The sequence below is a fragment of the Myotis daubentonii genome, chromosome 3, assembly GCF_963259705.1.
Source record: "Myotis daubentonii chromosome 3, mMyoDau2.1, whole genome shotgun sequence".
Classification (NCBI taxonomy): domain Eukaryota; kingdom Metazoa; phylum Chordata; class Mammalia; order Chiroptera; family Vespertilionidae; genus Myotis; species Myotis daubentonii.
In genome coordinates, this window is record NC_081842.1 from 194,936,609 (window position 1) to 194,964,133 (window position 27,525).

Consider the following 27,525-nt stretch of genomic DNA (forward strand, 5'->3'; position numbering starts at 1 on the left):
TTCCCATCCGTGCTCGGCGGCTACTCCTCCGTCCACACAGTGCCCCTTGGTTCCTGGATTTCTATACGCCCCCTAGAGGCACCTGCAAACCATCGCCATCCTCCGCCACACTCCCCGCCAGCAGGGGGCACTGCTGCCATCTCGGTCTCCTTGTGGTGTTCACTTTCCCTCCAGTCCCCGAGGCACTTCCGGCAGCGCGGAACTCTGGTGCAGCGGGACGCGGAGCGTGGGGACGCAGGCGCGCCAGGCGGCAGCGGTTGTTTCCGGCCCTGTCGGTGGTCTGAATTGAGTTTAGGCGGCGGAGAAAGGATGGAGACAATTTTGGAGCAGCAGCGGCGCTATCATGAGGAGAAGGAACGGCTCATGGACGTCATGGCCAAAGAGATGCTCACTAAGAAGTCCACGGTGAGTGGGCCTGGGCAGGGACTCCCTCCGCGCTGGGCCGCGTCCTCGGGGTACCGTCTCGGAGCTTTCCGTGACCCTCAGACTCGCCCGCTCCCTCCTCCTCGGGGGCTCCCTCCGAGGTCCCGCCTGGGTAACTTCATCCCGGGCCCGGCGCCCCGGGGCCGCTGGTTTAGCAGCTAAGACCTAAGCGGGTAAGCTCCGCCCTCGCGCGGCCTTTCCTGCTCCAGGACCCCGACTAACGGCGCCTGTGTCTTTCTTCAGCTCCGGGACCAGATCAATTCCGACCACCGCACACGGGCCATGCAAGACGTGAGTGCCCCGCTGTCCGCTTCTGTTCGGGTTTGAATGAGCTGGGGGACGGAGGGAGAGAGGGCGGGGTGCGCGGTGGTGGCCGGTCGCGGGTTTTCTGCCTGGAGATGTCCACGCGGCTGCTAAGCTTGAGGGTGCTGAGCTGCCCTCCCTCGCTTCTCCGAATGGGGAACTCACTCATTCTTCATGGCTCGGAAAGACACCCCTTCTTACATCCTGTATCCCATGGGTGTGCAAAGAGTAGTTCTGAGTAGCCGATGTCTCAGGCACAGAAGGGACTCTCTCGTCTCTCCGAAAGAGGACGCACCACTTGAAAGTATTTTTGCTACATTGCCTGCATTTGCCTAGAAAATAGTTCAATTTATTACTTTTAGAAAACAAAGCAAAATGTTGATGCTCGTTAAAGCTGAGTGATAGGTACATGGAGGTTTATTTTACTATGTTCTCTTCTGTACATTTGAAATCTGTTCAGAAAGGAATAAAAGACCTAATCAGAGTTTCTGAATTTTTAGGAGGTAATTGATGTTACAAGTCTCCAGTCCCGTATCTAAATTCCCAAATCCAAAATACTCTGAAAACGCTTTTTGTTTGTTTGCTTTGGTAAATACTTGGTGGCAACACGTGACATGAACTTGATCCCACGTAGTACACACGGTCTTTTTCATGGCCTTTATCCCACGTGGTAAGTAATGCATAAGTTTTACTGCAGAACTATTAATATTTGTTCCAGATTCCACCAGGGATATTGCATAATATATGGTACCTTTCCAAACCTAAAAATTCCAAATTCTGAAACCGACCTGGTTCCAAAAGTTTTAGAGAAGGGACTATGTACCGGTTCCATCCTGAGTTTGAGTCTACAGGAAGCTGTGTGATGTTTTGGCCTGTGTACTCCTCAGTCAGGCTTCTTGAAGAAGTGACGATCATCTTGGTTCACCCTTTTGTCTTTGAGGGCCTTAGGTGGGAACCGCTGTTTAGCATGTGGCTCTCTGTTATGACTCTCTTAGGGAAAGTTAAGCATCAGTTGCATGTAAATAATAGAAACTCTCGGCTACCCCTTAAAGTAACCTGCTTTTAAAACTAACCGGGAATCAGTGCTATTTATTAAAAGTACGAGAGAGCACAGGCACCAGAATACCGTATCTCAAGGTTTCCCTGGGCTTTGACTAGAGAGCCCTTCTTAGTTGCTTAGCTGTATAGGTATGCAGAGCGCTTCATCCTGATGGGTTTGTGTTTGTCTTTCAGAGGTACATGGAAGTCAGTGGGAACCTGAGGGATTTGTATGACGATAAGGATGGGTAAGTGACCGTCACAGCCTGTCCAGGAGTTAGTGCTCCATAGGAGCCGTGGTTAAAGGACTGATTCGATGCTCTATGTTCTCTGGATTTTTCTGAAATTGCAGGTTACGCAAGGAGGAGCTTAATGCCATTTCAGGCCCCAATGAATTTGCTGAATTCTATAATAGACTCAAGCAAATAAAAGAATTCCACCGGAAGCACCCAAATGAGGTACGGCCTTAGAAGTATTTTCTCCAAACCTGCCTCAGAGCCCACGATAGAAAAGTTGTAAGGAAAATGGAGATGTGCCACTTCGATGTTCCTTAAAAAGAACCTGCTGTTTAGCTGCAGGGCGTGTAGAGAATATCCTACAAATCCAGTTGTTTTAGGATCCCCCTCAGCTTTAAGCCAAATCCATTCTGTTCTTGGGGCAGTCCCCAGCCAGTGACTAAACACAGTGGGGGTAATACAGCCTGGCTTCTGCCCAATATGAGACTCTTTTTACGAGTAATCTTTGTTCCAGAGTTCCCCGTTGGGTTGCTGAAGATTTCATCCTAACTGTATCATGGTCTAGGCTTTTCCTGCCCGGTCCTCCTCTTCCCATTTTAATCTTTCATGGGTATTACTCCCTCCCCCCTCAATAAATTGCTTGTGCTCTTAACTGTCCTGAAATCTGCTACCTAGGATCTAATTAACACAAAGGCTGGATGAAGGTACTCTTACACCCCTACATATGTCTCCCCACCTCCCTTAGAGGATAGAGTGTAAAGTCTTGCTTACCAAAAGAGAAGACATGAGTACCATTCTGGTGTGTCAACCATATTCCAGCCCTGGTAGAAAGGCGATGAATAAATGGTTATGTAAATGATTGGGAAGATGCTCAAGATATACTAAGTAGGAAAAAATAAGTTTATGTGAAAAATAAAATAACCTTTCACTGGCTAGTATGTATGTATGTGCTTGTACAAACACAGGGTGGGGCAAAAATAGTACTGTAGTTTTTCATATGGAAAATCCTATCTAATAAAAGAGAAACATGGTAATTGGCGTACGACCGATACCCTTTTCATTGGCTAATCAGCGAGTTATGCAAATTAACTGTCAGCCAAGATGGCGGCAGGCAGCCAGGCAGCTTGAAACTAACATGAGGCTTGGTTGCCTCAGTGACGGAGGAAACCAACGTTCCCCGCTCTGAGCCGGCAGTTTAAGAAACTCTGTAACAAATACGCCCAACTTCAGCCAGCAGATTGGCAACATTGTAAGCAAAGGCCAGAAACCTACTTTCAGCCGGAGGCCTAAGAGCTGGAGCCAAGCCTCAAGCTAAAGCTGGCCCAGAATTTAAAAAAAAAAAAAAAAAAAAAAGGAAAAAAGGAGCGTTTGGGAGTTCAGTCACCCCCAGCCTGAAAACAGCCCTCAGCCCCTCACCCAGACTGGCCAGGCACCCCAGTGGGGACCCCCACCCTGATCCAGGACACCCTTCAGGGCAAACCAGCCAGCCCCCACCCGTGCACCAGGCCTCTACCCTATATAGTAAAAGGGTAATATGCCTCCCAGAACCGGGATCAGCGGAGCCGTGAGGCCTCCCGGCACTGGAATCAGCATGACAGGGGGCAGCACCCAAACCCCCTGATCGCCCTGCGGCTCTGTGTGTGACAGGGGGCGGGGCCACAACCTCCCTATCCACCCTGCTCTGTGTGTGACAGGGTGCAGCGCCCCAACCCCCTGATCGGCCCTGCTCTGTGCCTGATAGGGGGGAGCTCCCCCCCCCCCCCACGGGCCCTGCTCTGTGTGTGACGGGGTAGAGCCATAACCTCCCCATCAGCCCTGCCCTGAGTGTGAGAGTGGCGGCGCCCCAACCCCCTGATCCGCCCTGCTCTGTGGGTGATAGAGGGCAGCACCCCAACCCCCTGATGGGCCCTGCTCTGTGCGTGACAGGGTACAGAGCCCCAACCCCCCTGATGGGCCCTGCTCTGTGTGTGACAGGGGGTTGCTCCACAACCTCCCCATCGACCCTGCCTTGAGTGTGACAGGGGGCGGCGCCCCAACTCCCCAATCAGCCCTGCTCTGAGCCCGACCAGGGGCTGCACCTAGGGATTGGGCCTGCCCTCTGCCACCCGGGAGCAGGCCTAAGCCAGCAGGTCGTTATCTCCCGAGGGGTCCCAGACTGCTAGAGGGCACAGGCCAGGCTGAGGGACCCCCCCTTCCTCCCCCCGAGTGCACAAATTTTTGTGCACCGGGCCTCTAGTAATATAATAATAAGTAATCATATGCTCACAACTATAAACCTACTTTTGTCCCACCTTGTGTATTTGATACCAAGCAGTGGTTCCCAAATTTCTCTGCATGTTTGAATCACCTGGGAATCTTTAAAAAGTACCGATACCTCCCGGCCAGCATGGCTTAGTGGCTGCGCATAGGTTCAGTTCTCAGTCAGGGCACATGCTGGATTGTGGGCTCCATCCCCAGTGTTGGGCGTGCAGGAGGCAGCCGATCAATGATTCTATTCTCTCTCGTCATTGATATTTCTATCCCTCTCTCCCTCTCTCTTCCTCTCTGAAATCAGTAAAAATATATTTTTTAAAAAGTACTGATTACTGCATACAGGTATCGGTACTTTCTGATTTAATTGGTTTCAATGCATCAGGATTTTTTTTTTAACACTCTTTTAGATGATTCTAATGTGCAGCATTAATGGCTGGCATTAAAACTGGTCTGTTAACAGTAGCTACTTATTTGTAGAATTATTAAAGGGGAATTGGATTTTTCATTTTGTGTTTTTGTATTATTTGAGTTTTTGTGAGCACGTGTTACTTTAGCAATATTTAGTCAAACAATACAAAAAAGGAAAAGAAAATGTAAATGGGAAACAGCAGTAGGCTCTTAACGGAAAATCAAGACCAAATAAAGTGTCAGAGGTCCCACATTCTGTACAGCCCATCTTTGTGATACTGCAACTTTCATGTTGAAAATCCACCTGAGCACTTCTCTTTGTTTTCATCAGATCTGCGTGCCAATGTCAGTGGAATTTGAGGAGCTCCTGAAGGCTCGAGAGAATCCAAGTGAAGAAGCACAAAGTGAGTAGGATTTAATTTCCTGCCCAGCGCTAGCAGAAGTACACGCTCATGACAGAGCTGTTTGCCCTCAGATCCCTAGAAAACAGGGCCCTGGAGAAATTCTCCAGGTTCTCTTACTGGCTTTCTCTATGCTGGTTTCCCTGGGCTAACTTGACCTACTAAATTGGCCTTGGACTAAACATCCAATTTTGTGCTAGCCGAGCTCTGATTCACTGGAATTAGACCTGGAAAGCTGAGGCCTGTTTACTTTGTGAGCCTAGGGGGGACCTTTGCGTGAAGGGCTGCTTCATGGAACAAGGAGCTAGCAGTCCATTTGAGAAGCCAAGTCCGAGAAAATGGTCTTTTAGTGTTTGAATCGTTGGTATCTCTGATTCCTTCAGATTTGGTGGAGTTCACAGATGAAGAGGGATACGGGCGTTATCTGGATCTCCATGACTGTTACCTCAAATACATTAACCTGAAGGCCTCTGAGGTAAGACCCAGGAGAGGAGAAAGTGGTTCTGATTCTCAGGGGGAGTCAGGACGCTGGGCTGGGCTCCTAGACATACAGCAATTGGTGTCTTCCTTGTGTTTTGTAACTGTTAGAGAAATATTAAAGAGGTAATGTGGGGGTTTTTTCTTAGACAAACAGTATTTAAAGCCCTGGCCTTTTGGGCTCAGTGGTTAGAGCGTTGGTCCGCAGACCAAAGGGTCTTGGGTTCAATTTCTGGTCTAGGGCATGTACCTCGGTTTCAGGTTGGATCCCTGGCCCCGGTTGGGGCATGTGTGGGAGGCAACCAATCGATGCGTCTCTCTCACATTGATGTTTCTCTCTTTCTCTCCCTCCCTTTCACTCTCTCTAAAAATCAATAGAAAAAAATATCCTCCAGTGAGGATAAAAAAAAGAAAAGAAGCAGTATGCAAAATGTCAGGTTTCTACAGTGAATACAATAAGCATAGTATTTTATTAATACAAGCATATCTTGATTTGTAAAAATAGAAATTTTTAGAAATCTCACATGACTGTGTTAGGCACATATAATCCATGGTGCATGGAAGATACAAAACAATCTCACCAGCAAAGGGCTATACAACGTCTTTTTAAAAAGACATTACAAAAATAACTTAGCACAAGGGATGCGATTTAAGGTGACAGTCTCAGAAAGGCCTCGAGGAAGAGTGTAAGTTCCTCTTGGAGTTGTGAGGAAATGTCCCACAAGTCCAGTGGCTAACCTTTAAGCTCCGTGAGGACAGGCTTCATGCCTGTCTTGTTCTCATATGTATCCATGAACTTGGTCCAAGATGCTCAATAAGTGACTGAATGAGTGAATAAATGGCACCTTCCAGGACCTTATTTTAGGATATAGTGGGCATTAGTATTTAACCAAGTGCCTGGCATGTATGTGTTCAACAAGTATTTCTTTTAGTTTGCTGTTTATTAACTTAATCTTTAATTTGCAGCATTAATTGTGTCTGCTGTTCTCCCCAGTTAGTGTAGGAATTCAGTGATAGAACAGAAAAAGACGAAAATGAGCCAGTCCTTGTTATTTTAATTTCATTTATTGGAGGTTATACTTTAACTTGGTGGAAAAAACTAACGGAAGCTCTGGTCACCTCTCTTTTCCAGAAGCTGGATTATATCACATACCTGTCTATCTTTGACCAGTTATTTGACATTCCTAAAGAAAGGAAGAATGCAGAGTACAAGAGGTAAGCATTACTAGCTTCTAGGCCTCTACTGGATTTGATTAGATTATTTGATGTGAAGAATTGTCGCCTGAAAGGCATTCATGAATGACTCAGGTTTATTAAAGGATAGGGATTTTGAAAGATGTGGTTTTTAAGCCTTTGTAATATTCTGATTCTGGAACAATGTGTCTATGAGCATATCTGCAGTCTTATACCCACACTGTTCTTAATTTTGCCTCTGTCTTTGGAGTTTACTGGGAAAAATTAAACTTTCTCAGATTGTGACTGAAGTGCTTGGGTCTGATGTATAGATGTTAACTTTTGTTTGTGTTATAGCTCTGGTTAGTGATAACATTTTATTTTTACCTGAAGTTAATTAAAAAAAATTTTTTCCTTGAAATCTTTTATGTGTGAGTTTAGACTTTAGTGTTTGGAATTAAGTTATAAGAATAAAAGAAGATAGGAGAGGTCAGAGTCAAAATGACATGATAGGAAAAAAAGTCAATTGTAAGCTCATTTTAAACGGAGGAGTATTTAAAAAATATAAGTATATTTTACAGGGTATAACAATATATCAAAAAGGGAAACCCTCTTTGCTTTTCTGTATTGCTGCTCGTCTGTAGATACTTGGAGATGCTGCTTGAGTACCTTCAGGATTACACAGATAGAGTGAAGCCCCTCCAAGATCAGAATGAACTTTTTGGGAAGATTCAAAATGACTTTGAGAAGAAGTGGGAGAATGGTACCTTTCCTGGATGGCCGGTGAGCTTCAGTGGGGTGTGGGTGGAGGACATGCCAGAGAATTGAAGTAACTGTTTTACTTTCATTCTGAGCCTCTGCTTCAGGGCTGATCCCCCAGGGTCAGTGGTGACCATGAGGAGTTCTGCCCAGTGGCCTAGGTTTTCTCTGTGTACTTTGGAGTGAGATTGCTCAGGGCCCACTTGCCATTGGCTAGGCTCAGGATTTTCATCAACCATGTCATTACTGCTGTATTTATCCATTTCTGCTGACCAAGAACAGATCAATTATGTGCTAGAAATCTCTACTACGTATTTTCACAAATCCTGGGGATAAACTTGAGTTTTTCTGAACTCTCAAGAAGAGAATGTGCTGTCTGTTGTTTTTTTGTTTTTGTTCTGCTCTCGTAGGATTTGATTCTTATTCATATACTAGAGGCCCGATGCACAAAATTCGTGCAAAAGTAGGCCTTTCTTCCCCCAGCTGCCAGCACCAACTTCCCTCTGGCACCTGGGACCTGTGCTTCCCTCCTAGAGGAAGGCCCCTCCCACCCGCCACAGCCCATGGTTGGTGGCCTGGGCCTCCCTCTGCAGGGCGATCATGGGGCGATGGCCGGGCCCCTGACCAACTGCGTTGCACCTGCCTTGGCTGGCCTGGCGCCAGTGGGTGTCATAGCATGGTCCCGGATGGTCCTCCGGATGGTCGTTCCGCTGTTCAGCTGTTCGGTCGATTTGTATATTATGTTTTTATTACATAGGATATGTATAAGAACAGGGCCAACTGGCACCTGGTAATTTAGCTGGCTCCCTTGCCTTCATTGTAAACCTTGATCTTAAACACTGTGTTGTTCTTCTTGCCAGAAAGAGACAAGCAGTGCCCTGACACATGCTGGAGCCCATCTTGACCTCTCTGCTTTCTCCTCCTGGGAGGTATGTTTTCCTTAGCCAGTGTACTGGTCTTGCCTGTGCCCTTCTCCAAGGGAACACTCAATTTCCTGTTTTTAATGCCATGGACTTACTATGGTAAGACACCAGTTCCACACTAGCCAGTGCTTAGTGGTTAGAGCGTAGGCATGTGCCTGAAGGGTCTCTGGTTCGATTCTGGTCAAGGACACATACCTCAGTTGCAGGCTCGATCCCTGGCCCCGGTGGGGGCGCATGCAGGAGGCAACCAATTGTTAGTCTCTCTCACATCGATGTTTCTCTCTGTGTGTATCTCCTCCTCCCTTCCACTCTCTCTAAAGAAATTAATGGAAAAATATATCCTCAGGTGAGGATTAACAAAAAAAAAAGAAAAAGACCAGTTCCTGGGACCAGGCATCTAAAAGAATATGGAAAAAGGGAAAGGGGGAAAAAAACTTAAAACAAAATATTGTGAAAACTGAAATAATTATTCAGGCTCTGTTCAGCTGTAGTGGAGGTAATGGAACACTGCCAGTGTGGTTATTTGTGAACTTGACCAGAGTCCATCCTTTGGAGAGGGTGAGCTTACTGCTAGGAGATGGACTGTGGAATGTATGGTGTTGCCACAGCCTCGGGAATAGCCATACCACCAGCCTCCTAAGACCTAAGTGTGAGCATTTGTTGTTTATCAAACTCTATTTAAATAAAATTGTAACTTGTCTCTTTTTTATGTAGGAGTTGGCCTCCCTGGGTCTGGACAGATTGAAATCTGCACTCTTAGCTTTAGGCCTGAAGTGTGGCGGGTAAGAGACTGGTTTTTCCTTCATAACTGTCCCGTTTACTGTGTTTGCACAAACTTCTGCATGGCTCTGATACCATTTTTCCTCTCAACCCCCCTCCCTCCCAACTACAGAAATAAGCAGGTCTGTATGATAAAGTAATTCTGGAATCCTTTCCCCTGTCTCCTTAGGACCCTAGAGGAGCGAGCCCAGAGGCTATTCAGCACCAAAGGGAAGTCCCTAGAGGCGCTGGACACCTCCCTGTTCGCCAAAAACCCCAAGTCAAAGGGCACCAAGCGGTGAGTGGCTGGGGTAGCACCTCTGCTTACAGTTTTAAGATGTTATCTCCATGAAGCCTGCTTATCACCCTTACTGATCTATAGAGGTGCATTCTGCTCCTTTTCTCTGCTGTCACGGTTATAAACCGGGCAGTTTGTACTCGGGGCAAGTGGTGAAGCCTCTCATGTTGAAATTGCTCTGGGTACCTTTTTTTTACATTAATAGCCTATGGATAGGTTCAAAAACTATTTCCTAAGTATATTTTTCTTTTTTTTAAAAGAGATGTTTTTATTGACTTGAGAGAGATAGGAACATCAATGATGAGAGAGAATCATTGATCAGCTGCTTTCAGCATGCCCCCTGCTGGGGATCAAGCCTGCAACCCAGGCATGTGCCTTGACCAGGAATCGAACCATGGCCTCCTGCCTGGTTCATAAGTCGATACTCAGCCATGAGCCATACCTCCAGGCCTAAGCCTGTTTTTCTTAATGACAGTTGAATCTGTTCTTGAGCCACATGCTTATACAGGGTATTTTTAATTTTATTTTCTAATTCACACAACAACGCTGAAAAGTACTTGTCATCCTAATTATTTTTACAGTTCATAACTCAGAAAAGTGACTAAGTAGCAGCATCAGGATTTGGGCCCAAATCTGCCTGTTCTGGAGCTCGCTTTCTGTACCGCATTTCCTTTGTAGATTATAATGATGGAAATTTAAATATCCGGGTATGTCCTCCACTTTCTGGAATGAGGTCAAAGGAAGCTTCATGCATTTCCACAAATAACCTCAGGACTTCTGTCAGCGCGTCCTGAGCTGAACAGAGCATTTGCTTTCACAGCGTATTTCTTGTGTGTTTATGATTTTAATGCACCTGTCAAATAAATGCTCTCAGGTACAGAGAACAAGGCGTTGGTTAAAAGAACCCTTGAGTGATACAGCTTGTTTTTTGTTGTTAGAGATACTGAGAGGAACAAAGACATTGCTTTCCTGGAAGCCCAGATCTACGAATACGTGGAGATTCTTGGGGTGAGTAACTGACTCTGGTGAGGGCTATAAATGCTACACGGGATGGGAGTGGGAGAAATATGAACTGATAGGATTTTTTTCTAGGATTGAAGGAGGAGGAGGTGTTAAACTAGTTCAGCAGAAAATAGGGTTCTCTCAGGGGACTTGGCCCTTTGGTGAGGTCCTACTCTGTTCCTAGGTGTCTGTTGTTAGGTGACATTCCCAAGCCTGCCCAATGCCCATGAGGCTGGACAGAGAGAATAGACTCCCCTCTCAGTATAGTGTTCAGAGTGGTGCGCATTCTTCACCTGAGCTCCAGATCATACCCAGGGGGTAACCCAAGAAGTAGATACTCAAAAGGCAAGTAAGAGAAATGCTGATCCCAGCAGCTTTTCAGGTATAACTGACTGAAGAAGCATTACATGTTTACACGATTGTGAGAAATTCATTGGAGCCGGTACAAAGCTGTCTGTAAGCTGTTCCTTGAATATTTTTTCGAGAAGGAGCTGGAGGTTGGTTGGAGTGGGAAAAGGAACTAACCTGACCAGGATGCTTATCTCAGAAAGAAGAGGGAGGAGTTGGAGGAAAATAGTCCTCTTTCAGGGATAGACGGTAGAAGGAAGGGCAGCACTCATCCAGAGAAGATGGCCAGTGTCCCTGCAGCAGACCCACCTGTCTGCCAGTGTCTGCTTTCTGCTCTCAGAGCCTTTCCCTTTACAGATGCTCATGTGGTGTATTGACAGATGGTTCTGGCTCAGATGACTTGTTTGTGTGTCTTTGTCAGTTGCCGTGGGTGTTTTCATTCTGCTGTTTGAGGACCACACATGATAGCTTCAAATCTAGGGTCACCTGTTGGTTCCCTCTATTGCAGCTGCTTTCACTAAAAGGAGGCTAGCCAGACATTGGACACTGGGGACAGTTGTGTTTTCCACAGTGAACTTGGGCGTTGCTATGTTGGCAGCCGTTCACGTTGCCAGTCCTCTGAGGATGATTGGGAGGCTAATTTGTGTCCTTGACATAGGTGTATCCACTACATCCTCCCTCCTTTGAGAGCATTTTGCTTTCTCTGTCAGAAGGTGGCGCCATTCTCTTTGGAATTCCAGAGAAACTGGTTTCCAGTAGTCTCTCTCTTTAAGTCCTGATAAGATTTTTATCAGTATCACCATTTATTCACATCTGTTGGTTTTCAGACATTGTGTTGAATCTTTGGGTGCAGTAGTGAATATGACACAGCCTTCTGCCTTGTTGAAATACCCACTTTGTGAGAGACAGATAAGTGAGATATGCTGTAATATATTGAGATTGAGTTTTCTAAGTAGAAGGAGGAAAAATATTTCAGGTAGAGGAAATGGTAAGCATGAAAAATTTGGTGAGTTATTTTAGAAATTTGGACTTTGTCCTTTAAACAGTAGAAATCCAGTAAAAGTTCTTTGTGCTGAGTGTCCCATTAGGTTGGTTATTTTAAGCCGATAAATCTGGACTGGAATGAGGAGAGGCTCGGGGCAAGTTTGAGGCTTCTCATCTTAGTTAGGGCATCACCAGAGGGAAGGGGGAAAGGACTGGCTCAGAAAGAGTTGAGGGACTTTGTTTTCTGTCGTTCTGTGGCAGTCTGTGGCCTCCGGTGAGTAATTTGGCAAGTGACATAGAACCTTTGACGTTTTCCTTTGGGATCAGGGAAGGCCTGCTGGTAGGAGCTGCGACACAAAGGCAGAGTTTCCCTTTATTCTACAAGAAAGAAAACCGTGTCCTTGGAAGCGAGGGGTCAGCAAGGGTTGCAGGAAAAGGGGAAGTTTGCCTTCTTGTTTTTCACTACTTTTCTCTGACTTCCCTTTTCATTTATGGACCTGACTTAGGAACAGCGACATCTCACTCATGAAAATGTCCAACGCAAGCAGGCAAGGACAGGAGAAGAGCGAGAAGAAGAAGAGGAAGAGCAGATCAGTGAGAGTGAAAGTGAAGATGAAGAGAACGAGATCATTTACAACCCCAAAAACCTGCCCCTGGGCTGGGACGGCAAAGTAAGTCCCAGCACGACCGTCTTTCTCCCCATCCCCCATGTTGGAAGCAGACGCAGACACTCCTAAGACTGTTTCTTTTCCCGTTTCTTTCAGCCCATTCCCTACTGGTTGTACAAACTCCACGGCCTAAACATCAACTACAACTGTGAGATCTGTGGAAACTACACCTACCGAGGCCCCAAGGCCTTCCAGCGGCACTTTGCTGTAAGGGATTCAGAGTCGTTTCTCCTGGAAACAGAAGTACAAAACCTGAGTCTTAGCGAAGAGGACAGGAGCAGCCTGAGAGGGTCACAGCTTAGAGAATCACGGAGGATTGGGTCCAAAGTCCGGCCTGTGGTGCCAGGGCTACCCTGTATGACACCCGAAACAATTTGTGGGGAATTCCGTCTTAGGTCAATCTCTGACTCCTTAGTCATTTCTCTACCCCATTGCTAATAGGACCAAGGAAGGGGCTGACTACCTTCTTCTTCGAGTTTGTTTTTTGTTGTTTTTTTTTGTTTTTTTATCCTCACCCTAGGACAGCGGTTCTCAACCTGTGGGTCACAACCCCTTTGGGGGTCGAACGACCCTTTCACAGGGGTCGCCTAAGACCATCGGAAAACACATATATAATTACATATTGTTTTTGTGATTAATCACTGTGCTTTATGTTCCATTTGTAACAATGAAATTGGGGGTCACCACAACATGAGGAACTGTATTAAAGGGTGGCAGCATTAGGAAGGTTGAGAACCACTGCCCGAGGATATGTTTTGGTGTTTTTGGTTTTTTTGTTTTGTTTTGTTTTTATTGATTTTAGAGAGAGAAGAAGGGAGAGAAAGAGAGAGAAACGTTGATGTGAGAAACACCGGTCAGGGCTCCTTCTTTGAGTCTTAAATGGGCCTTTACCTTTTGAAACAAAAAACTGAAGGGATGATATTTATCAAGCTATTCTTGAGACAAGGCATTGTCTGGGTGGTACTCCAGTAAGTGGATTCACCCTTGTTTTGTTTCGGTCCTCACACCTTAGTACTTGGAAGGACATTTTACAGAATGGAAAAGACTTGCGAGACCAAGGATGGCAAATTGGTGTGAACTCCCTCCCTCCCTCAGACATACATATTGCTAATTGGTCCTGGGTTTTTTCTGCTGAGCCCCTGAGTAGTCTCTGAACCTTTCTCAACACCACTTCCAACGAATTGGAATTGGCATCAGTGAGCCAAAACTGTCATTGTATCAGCCTCCCTGCTCTCTTTCTATCCTTGCTTATACCTGATAAACAGTCTCCTTTACTTATAAAGGTGGCACTGGCCTGCTCCCAGGAACCCTCAAACATACTGATGGTGGGGATTGCATGTGAAGTGACTAGAGTTGTGATGTTTTTCTGTGGTCTTGACACAGGTTTTGTCTGAAAGACTACAGGATCTGGGATTTAGATTTCATAAACCAGCCCAGTGAGGTAAACAGTGCAATGCTGCTTTGCCATATCTGCCTCTTGTCAGTTGTAGCCAGCTGTTTACAAACATGAACCTAAAAAATGCAGCCTTTAGGTGAAGTCTTTTGTAAGGGTCAGGTTAGGGCCGAGGAGGTGAGTGGAATGAGTGCTCTGTGCTCAGCTGTTTCCACTTCACATTGTCCTTTTGTTCTCTCCTTCCAGGAATGGCGTCATGCTCATGGCATGAGGTGTCTGGGCATCCCGAACACGGCCCACTTCGCTAATGTGACACAGATTGAAGATGCTGTCTCGTGTAAGTAAACTTTGTTCTCTCCTTAGCCAGACCAAGTGGCCACTCCTACAATCACTGGCCCACCCCCCTCGTGTTTCCAGGCCGAAGGGCAGCTGGTGGATATGTGACAGCTGCAACAGTCATACCTGCTGCGTGTTTGAGGGTCAGCAGTACTGACTGTTTCTCTCTTGAGAAGAGTCCTATGCTGAGTATAAAACAGGACCTTTAACCCAGGTCCCTAAATACTATATGCAAGATTTTGAGTGAATGGGCATATGTATATTTTCCTGAATTAACTTAAATATTTTAAGCACCCCTGATAGGAAGGAAAAAAATAGTACTGGTTTCAGGAAGCTTCTTTTCTGAGGGGCAGATCAGATACACAGAAACACAGCAGCAAAACACCTCTTGGAGAAAGAGCGAAGGGACGCACATCGGAATGTGTTACAGCACCCAGGGACCTGTTCGGCCTCCTGTTTGTCTGGCAGTGGGAGCTTTTACTGCCACTGGCATCTTCCTTGCAGGCTGTTCTTTTAGTTTATCTCTCATCTGCTGTGTTTTCACTTTCAGCTGGTTAGATCGAGAAGAAATGAATTTCATCACTCAGCTTGGGTAAATTTCAGGCACTCATTCTCAAGTGTACATGTCACTCTACTCAGCTGCTAGTCAGCTCACCTTTTCTCTCATCTCTGGGACTGTTTAAATCCTCCATGCCCAGAGGCAATCCCATTCCTTTCTAATTGTTTTCAGATCCCTCTTAACTGGTCCGAAGTTTCTTACATCCATTTTTTCCTTTAAGATAATTATGACAATATTTCCAATCTCCAGTATTTTAGAACCACTCTGGGTTGGATTCTTGAATGTTGAACAAAGACTGTGACAGGGCCCCACATATTATCAGGGCCTGAAGACTTCAGCTAACTTAAAGCAATTAGCTAGGAAGGAAAAGATGATTACTTGAGCATCTATATGCTAGGCCAGAGCTAAACACTTCCTCATGTATTGTCTCAGTTACGATATCTTTAACCCATCTTGGCTTCAACTTTCTCTATGGGATATTTCTTGTAATCTTGTCAAGTTTAGAGATTGTCCTACGTGATGGAAAATGTGGAAGCATATAGGAAGTTAATAAGTGTGCCTTCTCATCTTCATCTATTAATATTTTATTGTTTCCCTCTCTGGCAGCAGACCTGTCCTCTCTATTCCATGTAGCGTTTTGTCGTGAGAGTACACCTTCCTGACACCGTTCTTAGAGATTTAAGTCGTTCTTTCTCTGGTTTTGTATCTGTCCCGTTGTGTACATGTGATCACTCCCTCTGAAGCTGTGATGGCATCTGTAGATGTCTTCCCCCTTTTTGTCTTCATTGGGATAATTTGTTATTGAACCATCAGAATTCTTCTTTTAATGTCTCCAGTTTTGTTGAACCATCTTATCTGTCAGACTCTTTGGTCATGATATTTCACCTTTTATTTTCCCCTCTAAAATCTTTGAAATAGATTCACCAGACTTTAAGTAAACATATTCGATAACATCTGGTGTTCCCTTTTTCTTCTGTCACAGCGATTTTCAACCTTTTTCATCTTATGGTATAATAAACTAATTCTATGGCAAAACAAAGTCAATTGTATTTTTTTGCTGATCTGACAAAATAAAAATAGGTAGAATTTTGATTCATTCACACCAGACAGCTATTGTTGTGTTGGCTGTTGTCCTTTTTTTATTTTACAGTCTAAGGGAGAAGAGGTCAGTGCCCCTGACTAAATAGTCAGGTGTTGCATATTTTAAACGTTCTTGCAACACACCACTGTTCATCATGAACTTTAAGACAGTAAGGTCACTTTCGCCAATAATTCCCATAGGTTGTACCACATTTACTTCTTTGTTCGAGAGTATCTGTTATTCTAAGAGGTCTTTGGTTTATTTGATTCAATGTTTCTTTTACAGGAAAGCAAAGATTATAGTAAGTTTGCAATGGAGGTGTGTACAGGTGGTCCAGAACCAAAATTCTAGTTTGGGGCAAGCAAAGCTTCAAGAGCAGAGTCATCCAGGGGAACCCTAATGTGGGGGAGGGAACTGGGGGAAGATTGTAACACTGTGTAACCAATGAATAATCAGTCTGCCCTTTTCTCCCCCCGCAGTGTGGGCCAAGCTGAAACTGCAGAAGGCATCAGAACGATGGCAGCCTGACACTGAGGTGGGTGCTAATGTACCAACAAGAACAGCATTAATGATAGAGCCCCCCATCACCATGTAGAGGGGAAAATGGTCCCTGGGCCCAGCTGGTGTGGTTCAGTGGTTGAGTGTCGACTCTTGCACCAAGAAGTGGCAGCTTCGATTCCTGGTCAGGGCACATGTTCGGGTGGGGCTGTGCAGGAGGCAGCCAATCAGTGTTTCTCTCTCTCCTCCCTTCCTCTCTCCTAAAATCAATTTAAAAAATACTTAAGCCCTAGCCAGTTTGGTTCAGTGGCTAGAGCATCGGCCTGCAGACAGAAAGGTCCCGAGTTCAATTTCGGTCAAGGGTACATGCCTGTGATTCAGGCTCAATCCCCAGTGTGGGGCGTGTAAGAGGCAGCCAATCAATGATTCTCTCCCATCATTGATGTTTTCTATCTTTCCCTCTCTTCCTCTCTGAAATCAATTAAAAAAAAAAAAGAATTAAAGAAGAATGTGACACATAGTATTAGTCTTTTTAAACACCTCCCAACATGGATGAAAAAGGGTGTCCTTTATTCATACTTCTTTTAGAAAAATGGTCCCTGATTCACTGCAGTACCGAGTGTAATATGACAATATCTATAAATTGGCTCTAAACATGTAAGCCTAATTTATTTGTGATATTAAGTACATGAGACTTTTTTTTTAATGCATCAGACTTCAAATCTGTGTCTTAAGATCAGTTGTATTCTCCCACTGAAAAATTTTTTTTACCACCAGCATCTCCTTCAATAACACATGAAAGGTTGTATGACAGGGAAGTGGGGGATCCCCTGAAATTTTGAAGTGGCAAGCAGGAGTGCCAGTGTATGTCCTGCCCTCGGTCAATGGTTTTCAATATTTGCTTTTTTAGTAACAAACGCTTTTTCCACAGTGTAACGTAGAATTCCTATATATAAGATAGAATGACACAGAACTGCTCTGGAAGTGGGGAAGCGCAGCCTGTGTGGCCTCCCTTTCACCCTTCCTGACTGCAGTGGCCTCTTGGGCAGAAACCTAGGGTTCTTGGGAACTGTTTGAACTGTTGTCTTAGGTCAGCCTTTCTCAACCAGGGTTCTTCACCTTAAACACAGGAAGTGATTCGAATGAATGGCTTTCTCATGTGTGCCAAGGATGGCTCACAAGAGGTACCATTCTAGATCCCCAGGAGAGAAGTTAGTTCATTACACGGAGTGGATGCCTTCAGGCCGTGGGGCTTGATTCCCTTCCCAAACCCCAGTTGAGAAGGGCTGTCTTAGATGAATGCCATGGAACCCGGCCAGGGTGAGCTTGGGTAACCAGACATTGGTTCCAAACATTTCTCCCAGGAGGCCCAGCTAACTGTATCCCTTCTTTTTTAGGAAGAGTATGAAGACTCCAGTGGGAATGTTGTGAATAAGAAGACATATGAGGATCTGAAGAGACAAGGACTGCTCTAGTGTTCAGGAGTGTGTCTCAGCTTTGGGCTTGCCCAGGCTTCCCCGAGATCTGCTTTTTCTATTTCTCCCGACCACGTGCTCCTAAAGACTCTTTGCTACTCTTACGGTCTAGCATGCATCTTGTAGAGACAAGGCATGCGGCAGATGGTAGGGTTGAGATGTGTTTTATCTTTGTTTTATATAAAAAACATTGTCAGAAAATAAAACCAGCCCTTGTTCTAAATGTGTCTTGTTCTGAAGCCCTGGATTATGGACTAACTCATCCTTTAGCTCTTAACACATCCCTACCACTTTCTCATACACTTCAGTAGCAACTAAGGTTTAATGAGCACCTGTTAGGTGACAAATGTTACGCTAGCTATAGCTGACCTAACCTCTTTCCCCACTTCCTCAAATGAGCATCACCCCAGCTAAGCCCTGCCCCTGTCAGCCATTCATACACATGCTAGGGAAAGGTGGGAAGAGTGAGCCAGGGCTCTGCTAGGGACAGAGTTGTTGGCACTAAGGTTTTCTGTTTTTATTTGCCTAAAGGAGTTACGCTGTTTGGAATGGGCTGTAGGCCCTGCCCCTTCCCCAAGCCTCAGCAGCCTAGCACATGATGGAACAGATGAGCAGTGACTTTCCCACTTGCTAGTTCACAATGAGAGTCTTTGTGATCCTGTTTCTTTTGCAAGATCTCACCTTGACTGAGAAGTGGCTAGCCCCGTGGTTGGCAAACTGCGGCTCGTGAGCCACATGCGGCTCTTTGGCCCCTTGAGTGTGGCTCTTCCTAAGCCTTAGGAGTACCCTAATTAAGTTAATAACAATGTACCTACCTATATAGTTTAAGTTTAAAAAATTTGGCTCTCAAAAGAAATTTCAATCGTTGTACTGTTGATGTTTGGCTCTGTTGACTGATGAGTTTGCCGACCTCTGGGCTAGTCCTTTGTTGCCCTAGCCCAGGTAGCCAATATTTGGGTGGATTTGAGCCCCGGCCCGGGAGCTGAATCTGGTACCCAAGTGGAAAGAACTAGGAGAGCCGAGGGCACTGGTCTGCCCACTGGCACAGTTGTCTGAACGGGAGCTGAGGGCACTGGGCTACTCCAGAACAGGATTTCCCCAAGGCCCCCTCTGTCCCCTCTGCCCTTCAATACTTGGATTTTTCGGTTTGTTTGTAATGCACGTACTTTAGCTGGCCCTCTCCCTCACATGTACCTATTGCCCTAGCCATCTCCGTGGCAATAGGGCTAGCCACCTCTGCCCCTACAGCACGTCACTTGATGTTTTCCTTCCTGGTTCAACCCATCCCTTGGGCAACTCCTCACATGCTCTGTGCTTTGGCTCCTCCAGGTGCTTAAAATCCCAGTAGGACAACCTCTTCAGGGCCTGAGCTTCTGAAGCAGCGCGTGAGAGGGTAATTAAACCTAATTGAGGCAACTGGAAACGGTGATTACCGAAAACTAGCCCTACCGAAGTGCAAGGAGACATTGCCACTTGGGAAAAGAGTGAAACAAGCCTTGGAAATGAGACATGGGGAGGAAGCGTCCCTCCAGCCTTCCTGTTGGAGCAATAGCAGCATCAGGGCTCCCGAGGAACCAGCTGTCCTACTCCTCTAGGAGTGGGTGCCGGGCCTCCAGGTTAACGCCGTCACCCAAGAACCGGCTTTTCTTCTTTACAGTGTGGAGGGGAGATGGCTCCAGGTTCTGAGGAGTTCTTGCCCAGATAACTATGCAGCTGAGCGGACTTGGAGGAAACCTGGGGCTTCCCTATCATAGCAAAGACTTTTCTTCATTCGTTACATTCACCCAAATATTTTTTTAGTGCCTTCCACGTGCCAGACACACCTAGGTTTGCAGATCTTGCGAATCAGGTGGAGGTGAGAAGGTGGGAGCAGAACCAGGGGTAAGGAGGTTCCTTCACCTCGTGGGCTGGCAGGAAGAGCCACGTGCCCAGCGCCATCCAGCTCCGAGGGGCACAGAGCTGTCAGGGAGGTTCAGGCAAACTTGGCACCAGAAGAGGTTTTCCCCAGAGGTGACTCCTCAAAGTCTGGACTTCCGGGTTCTGCTGTGGGGAGACCAGGATTCCAGCTGAGCCCACTGACCAGGCCGGGGAAGGAATGGAGGGTTGCTTTTTCTTGGTTTAGGTCAGTAGGTCTTAATCATTTTGGGACCAGAGATTCCTTTGAAACTACAAAGATAACTGTGGACTTCCTCCCTGGGAAAATACATGCATAGCTTTTCTGCACAGAATTTTAGGGGTTCATGAATTTCCCAAAGCCCATCCTTGGTTCCTGAATCTTGTAAGACCTTCTCCCATAGACACAGAGACTAACCTCTGCCTGGGCGCCTCCTGCTGGGAACAGGTGACTCCCTCTTCAAGGAGGAAAGCTGCCCCGCCCAGCCCAGGCAGGAAGCAGCTGGGAAGTCCTTCCTGGGACTGGCCCCCACACTCATGCTGCTGACCTCCCTGGAGCAGGAGTCCCCTCACCTGCTCAGCCCTTCCTCCGTTTTCCTTCTGTTCTGCGCATGGGGTCAGCTGGTGCTGGAAGGGTCTACAAAGGGGACACTGAAGGTAACCATGTGTAGGGGAAGTGAAGGGCAAATGTCTGAGATTTTCCTCCTCCCTCTGCATGTTCATTTTTTTGTGTGTGGGTTGTTTTTTTAATACTTGGGATAATAGCTACCTCTTCCCTCATCCACTGAGTCCTGCCAGCAGACTCACCTCAGAGTTCTCGTGCTGGGAATGGGCCTGTGACCTCCCCACATACTTCCCTTTCCACTGTCAGCCAGTTCTCCATTCCAGGTGGGCTCTGGGAGGACACCGCCCTCCCCTCCCTCTGATCTCTTCTGAGAGTCCTTTCCACCTGCCAGGCAAATAAGGCACATCCCAGTGGGATGTTGGCACGGGGGTCCCTTGATCTGTCCAAACTGCCAGTGGGTTTTATTTCCTCCCTCCTGCTACAGTCTGGACATTGGTGGTGCTTGGTTCCTTTGTCTGTGGCCCCTGTGTGTCCCTGGTGGCAGCAACATCAGAGGGAATTCCAGGAGCTGGCAAATGATCGGAGGGGAGGAGGGGCAGCCACCAGCTTCCGGGACTGCACTTGCAGCCTCTTGGGTTCATGCACACATGCCCGCTGCCCTCCACACCTGTTGGTGTGCAGGTAGGCCTATAGCTGCGAGGGGGTGGGGCACAGGGAATATTCTCTCGAGCCATGGACAGGGTCACAAACTAAAGTAGATGGGCTAGCCGGTTTGGCTCAGTGGGTAGAGCATCGGCCTGCGGACTCAAGGGTCCCAGGTTCGATTCCGGTCAAGGGCATGTACCTTGGTTGCGGGCACATCCCCAGTAGGGGGTGTGCAAGAGGCAGCTGATCGATGTTTCTCATCGATGTTTCTGACTCTCTATCCCTCTCCCTTCCTCTCTGTAAAAAATCAATAAAATATATTTTTAAAGTAGATGGGCAAGGTAACCACCCAGGCACTGCTGGCTTTCCGATCTGTGGAGTGTCTGGCCCCCCTCACACTCCTGGACTGTCCTTGCAGCCTCATCTACCCACACCAGGGAGGAGGAAGAGGGGCTTGTGAGGGAGGCCTGGGCTCTTCCTTCCACAAGGACAGGGACCTGGGTAGAACCTTCGGGGCCTTCCATGACCCTGTTCTCTTTTGGGGATGGAAGTCCCACTGAATAGGTACTGACTGGATGACAACTGCTTCTTGCGTGTCGGGAACAGTGGAAGGGCTGAGGCTCCTGGTCGTAAGAAGGGGTGAGGGTGGAGAAAGAAGTGGCCCTTATTGCCAAGGGGCCCCATCCTGCCTCACCTCAGCACCTGAATCCTGAGCACCGCCCCATTCATGCACTGAAGACCACGGCCAGAGGGGCCCAGCCCAGAGGGGGCCCCTTCAGCTATCACCTGAGAGAGATCCAAGTGCTGATGGAGGACGATAGCCATGAGAGTAGGGAAACATGCCGTTAGCCCTGGGAAGGTTGGGGGTTGGGTTGTGCTCAGCCCCCAGGGTTCTGAACCCTTAAGAACCTGGTCATGCCAAAACCGGTTTGGCTCAGTGGATAGAGTGTCGGCCTGTGGACTGAAGGGTCCCGGGTTCGATTCCGGTCAAGGGCATGTACCTGGGTTGCGGGCACATCCCCAGTAGGAGATGTGCAGGAGGCGGCTGATCGATGTTTCTCTCTCATCGATGTTTCTAACTCTCTATCTCTCTCCCTTCCTCTCTGTAAAAAATCAATAAAATATATTAAAAAAAAAAAAGAACCTGGTCATAGTGAGTCCTGACTTCTGACCCTCTCTGTGACCCAGGGTTTCCCTGCCCTGGGTTCCGAGGCAGCCTGTCATCCCTGCCCCACCCCCAGGCCAGGTCCTATTGGAGTCAAAAGAGGCCAGATCAGTGGCAATGGCACCGGATATCTACTTCCTGTCACTGCACCTGCTCCAACTCTGGCTCCCTGGGATGCTGCTATTGCCATGCCAACAACAACTTTCACTCTCAGAGGGGCTGTTCCTAGGCTGCAGGCCCTGTTGTACCTGCATCAAAGTCACTGACAGTATGACTTTCGGGAAACAAAAACTCAGCTTCTGGTAACCCTTTTCCCCTACAGTTGACCTCCCCTGCTCCCCAGCCTCAGTTTATTCATCTGCATGGTGCAATAATGGGACTCTGTTTGCAGCTCTCACCTGGGCTGCCCGGGACCGGTCCTTCATTCTCTCCCGCTCCTGCAGCACCTCAACAGAAGATGTCTCCGGCCACTAGTAGCCATAGGGCTGCTCTACCCAGAGGTAGTTGTCCTCGGCCCAGGACCCCAGTCTTTCCTGGACTCTGTGACCAACCCTAACCCATGACTACTGCTGGGCCCTGAGCCTGCCCTTTCTTTGCCCTGACCTCATGACCTCTTCTACTTCACCACTGCATGGCCTTTCCCTGACCTGTGACCCTTGAGCTGCTTACTCCCTGCAGTGGTCCCCTCTCTCCTTTTCCTCTTACCAGTCCTCCTGCTGGTCTTACTGATAGCCCAGAACCTGGTCAGAAGTCAGCTGACCCCTGCTCCTGCCCAGGTAAGCAGCAGACGAAGGAGGAGAGAGCCTCCCGAATGCTCCACCCAAGGGAATGAGGCCGCAGTGTTCAAACCCTTCCACAGAGATGCCACCGCTTGCACTGCGTTGGAGAGATGTGCTGTAAGGAGGCAAAGTTCTCCAGCCAAATGGAAGAGTGTGAATCCGGGGAGCACCGCTGTGAGGTGCGGGTGGGGTGCTGAGGGGCCCAGGCAGGAGGCGACCATGAGGGCTGCTGCAGGGGTTGGGCCTGGGGCCGTTGGAAGGGACTGATTTTCAGGTACCTACAGGAAGGTGCTGGGAGAGAGACTGAAGCGGGAGGGAGAGGAGTTTGTTTGAGGTGCCGGGAGAGGTTGAGCTATAGCCCAGGATTGGCTGTGTCCCCCATCCCCATCCTCCTGGACTCTCTGGTACGCTTTTTTTTTTTTTTTCCGCTTTGAATTTCTTTGATTTTATTTATTTGGGTTCGCTATCTTTTTTTCCTGATGAGTCTGGGTAAAGGTTTGTCCATCTTGTTTATCTTTTTTTTTTCTTTCTTTATTGATTAAGGTATTACATATGTGTCCTTATCCCCCTTTTGGCCTCCCCCCACCCCCGTACTCTTTATCCAGCTGATTCAACTCAACACCTTCCACTACACGGCCCAGTGCAGCCATGGTTGTGAGGGGGGAAATGAAACTGGACTCAGCCCTTGCCTGCTGGCTAACAGTTCGGCCCCCAGCCCCGGGCCCTACTCTCTGCAGGGCTGCAGCGGTGGCCCACTCTGCCTGGTGCTCAATGATTTGGCCTCGGGTGAGAAAGGCCCACCAGCCTCTCTTCTATTGCCCTCCAAGTAGGAGCCTCTACTCTGACTCCTGCTTCCATTGGCCCCATTAGCTCTTAGTCCCACCCATTCTTGCCTTGTCCACCTAGTAACCCCCCAATTCTGAACCTCATTCTGAGAGTTCCGCAAATCTGAGCTCAGTGTTCACCAACTCCTCAATCTCTATGGATACCTCATTCCTAAACCTTGTCAGGCTGACCCTTAGCTTTGAGGTCTACTTCATTCATCAACTCCGCACGTCTGAGCCATCTACCTTCAGTGCTCCAGCCCCTTCCAGACTCCCTTCCCAGTCCCCACACCTTTCCCCAGCCCAGCTTAACCAGTGCGCCCTCCCCCCCAAGCACAAAGGCAGCCAGAACAATCTCCTGTGCTTGTCTAGGGTGGCACAAAGGGGGGAGTTTCAGGTGGAGACTGTCCACACACAAGGTGCCTTCCCTTGGGGTGGGGACTGGGACTTTGCAGAATAGCCCCCTGCAAAGGTATCACGGCACTTCCCTGGGAAACCCTGCTCTGACTCAGGTCTAGGCCACCTGATCGTCCCAGAGGACAAGCTGGTTCCCACTCCACCAGCCCCCCAGAGAAATGTGAGTGTCTCGTTCACACCTGCCTGCTCTGAGAGGTGGAGGCGGGGACGGACAGCATGTGGTAGCTGGGCCAATGAGAAGGCATGATGGGGCTCCAGCCTCGCCTCTCTGTCATCCACTCCCTGTTCAATCTGAGGAGAGCTCCCTACCCCTCCACCTCCCCTCCATTTCTCTTCCAGGAGAAAATCTGTGCCACCTTCTCCTGCCAAGGCAGCGAATGCTTCAAAGGGCAGAAAGCTGTGGCCATGTGCCCTGAAGGCTTGGACTTCTGTGAGGTGGGCCCCTGGAGAGCTCCAAGGGTTGGAGCACTGTCCTGCCTCGTAAATACAGGCCTTTCTCCTTCTGCCTGGACTGAGTAGGTCAGCAGCCAAGTCTGGCTGGAGCTGGACCTGCTGGGAGCCAGGCTGCTTGGGGTCTAGCCTGCTTGGCCTCTCAGCTCTGCACTATGCCTCATCCCGGGCAGCAGCTGGAATTTCCTAAGTCTCCCTGGCATGGGCCCTTGTTTCTGAGCACCCTGTAGATTCTCTAGGGACTACTTGGCTGACCTCACAGAGAGTGAGCTAAGAGCCCAGAGAGGTTCAGCTCAGTCATGGCCCACTTAACACTTTCTGCTTCTGTGAGCAGGAGAGAGGGGCAAGGGGAGGATGAACGGTCTCATCTCTTCTTGCAGCTGAAACGGTCCAGCTTGGGCTACACTGCGGGTTGCAGCCAAGCCTGGGTGGCAGGGATCCACAGGTGTTCCGGGCCGTGGTTCAGTCCTGCTGCCAGGAGTGCTGCCACGCCTTGGCCTCAGGCAGCTGCCTCCATCTGGATGGGAGCCTCCACTTCAACCAGGCAGCCTCAGGGGCCACCAGGAGTCCCCTGCACCAGTCCCTGGCTGTGGCCATGCTGCTGCTCCTCCACTCTGTCCTGCTCCCTAGCCAGGCCCAGCCGGATCAGGGAGAAACAGCCAGGAAGACCCTGCAGGCCTGGCAAGCCCCCAGGCCCACCCCCAGCTCTGATTCCTGTAGCTGTAATTTTAGTGAAAGGGATTTATCAATTCCACAGCTCTGGGCTCAAGGCTCCTCACTCCTGCCTCCCACCACCTAGGCCTGGCCATGGTGTCCTCCAAAGGGCCAGGCCTTAGCCTCAAGTTCAAGGAGAGGCTTGGGTTTATCTGGGAAAAACAGAGCAATTGTTTTTCCCCTCTGACCCCCATCAAGTGGGAGGACCCCGAAGTTCTACAGGGACAGATTGTAAAAAGTGCCCAGCCCCATCCACTTTTCCCAGATCCTGCTCCCCAGCCTTTGACATTAAGATTGGGTAAAAGACGGAACGGACATCATCCAGAACCACAGGAAGGCTGGCTGAGTGGAAGTTCTACAACTAGGAGGAAAGAGTAAAACATACCGAGACTCAGAGGAGGCGCAGCACTGAAGTAAAATACTAAGGTGCAGAGTGCATGCGGAGAGGGCTGGCGGCTGAGGGCGTGGTTGTTGTTTTCAATTGGGAGGGAGTCTCAGACTCTGAGCTCCAACTCCGGGTGAGTCTCTAGGGACCCAGACTCATACGGGAGAAGCGGGGACTGTCTGGCATCGCTCAGAACCCTCGGGCAGCTTTCTCTCTGTGGGGCTTGCAGCAATTACTGGGACACTGAGAAGCAGAGCCTCTGGGGGCAAGACTGAGAGCAGCCATAATTGCTAACCCCGCCCTGTTGATCCTGTGGGACCCGCCCCGCCCAAGCCCTTCAGGGAGACTTTTGCTGGATAGCCTCAGGCAAAGGCTAGATTAGCACCTCCCTAGAGATCCAGGAGCCAGGAAGCCCAGAGGTCAGAGTGGGACCATCCAGTTTGCAGCTCTGTGGAACCGTAAAAGACACACTCAGGGGGAAGACTCAGTGAGCACCAAAGCCCCATTGAAGGAAGTCTAGCCCCAGAGGGGTGTCTCTAGCACAGAAGTTCTCCCACTGCAGACACAGCTGATTCTCACAGCCAATTGGCCTGGAGGTCAATTCCTCACAGTGATAACTACAACAATCAAGGCTTAATTACAACAAGACTGTGCACAAAGCCCACAAGGGGGTGCACCAAGAGTGTCTACCTCAGGTAATTGGGACACTTAGCACAGAAAGGAACTCTATCGACACAGCAAAGCATAAAAAATGCTGAGACAAAGAAACAGGACACAAATGACAGAATGGGAGGAAAGCAAACTGCTGGATATAGAGTTCAAAACCACACTTTTAAGGTCTTTAAAGAACTGTCTAGAAGCCGCCGATAAACTGAATAAGGCCCTCGAAAAGACTGGTGAGACCGCCGATAAATGTAGTGAGATCTTCAAGAAGACTGGTGAGACCGCCGATAAATGTAGTGAGATCCTCAAGAAATCTAATGAGACCCTCGATGTTGTGATAAAGGACCAACTAGAAATTAAGCATATACTGACTGAAATAAAGAACATTATACAGACTCCCAACAGCAGACCAGAGGATCGCAAGAATCTAGTCAAAGATTTGAAATACGAAGAAACAAAAAACACCCAACTGGAAAAGCAAAATGAAAAAAGAATCCAAAAATACAAAGATAGTGTAAGGAGCCTCTGGGACAGCTTCAAGAGTACCAACATCCGAATTATAGGGGTGCCAAAAGAAGAGAGAGAGCAAGATATTGAAAACCTATTTGAACAAATAATGACAGAAAACTTCCCCTACCTGGTCAAAGAAATAGACTTACAAGTCCAGGAAGCACAGAGAACCCCAAACAAAAGGAATCCAAAGAGGACCACACCAAGACACATCATAATTAAAATGCCAAGAGCAAAACACAAAGAGAGAATCCTAAAAGCAGCAAGAGAAAGAAAATCAGTTACCCACAAGGAAGTACCCATACGACTGTCAGCTGATTTCTCAACAGAAACTTTGCAGGCCAGAAGGGAGTGGCAAGAAATATTCAAAGTGATGAATACCAAGAACCTACAACCAAGATTACTTTATCCAGCAAAACTATCATTCAGAAGTGAAGGCCAGATAAAGAGCTTCACAGATAAGAAAAAGCTAAAGGAGTTCATCACCACCAAACCAGTATTATATGAAATGCTGAAAGGTATCCTTTAAGAAGAGGAAGAAGAAGAAAAAGGTAAAGATACAAATTATGAACAACAAATACACATCTATTAACAAGTGAATCTAAAAATCAAGGGAATAAATAATCTGATGAACAGTATGAACTGGCGATTGTAATAGAATCAGGGACATAGAGAGGGAATGGACTATTCTTGGGTGGGGGGGAAAGGGGTGTGGGGTGA

At 47.9% G+C, this 27,525-nt stretch overlaps 1 protein-coding gene across 1 annotated transcript; it reads left to right on the forward strand.

The window, feature by feature from the left end:
* The first annotated feature begins 207 nt into the window (after positions 1-207).
* On the forward strand, positions 208-18,018 carry SF3A3 (splicing factor 3a subunit 3). Its single transcript, XM_059690121.1, has 17 exons — positions 208-405; positions 667-714; positions 1,960-2,012; positions 2,117-2,222; positions 4,993-5,065; positions 5,446-5,537; positions 6,672-6,754; positions 7,357-7,495; positions 8,332-8,400; positions 9,109-9,176; positions 9,344-9,451; positions 10,390-10,459; positions 12,292-12,456; positions 12,550-12,660; positions 14,093-14,183; positions 16,302-16,357; positions 17,718-18,018. Exons 1-17 carry the CDS (start codon positions 310-312, stop codon positions 17,793-17,795), a joined length of 1,506 nt encoding a protein of 501 aa, XP_059546104.1. The 5' UTR covers positions 208-309; the 3' UTR covers positions 17,796-18,018.
* The last annotated feature ends 9,507 nt before the right edge of the window (positions 18,019-27,525 follow it).

Coding starts and splice junctions, on each gene's coding strand:
- SF3A3 (XM_059690121.1), top strand. CDS start 310: ATGGAGACAATTTTGGAGCAGCAGCGGCGCTATCATGAGGAGAAGGAA. Junction 5,538..6,671: donor TTAACCTGAAGGCCTCTGAG/GTAAGACCCAGG, acceptor TCTCTTTTCCAG/AAGCTGGATTATATCACATA. Junction 12,661..14,092: donor CCTTCCAGCGGCACTTTGCT/GTAAGGGATTCA, acceptor CTCTCCTTCCAG/GAATGGCGTCATGCTCATGG.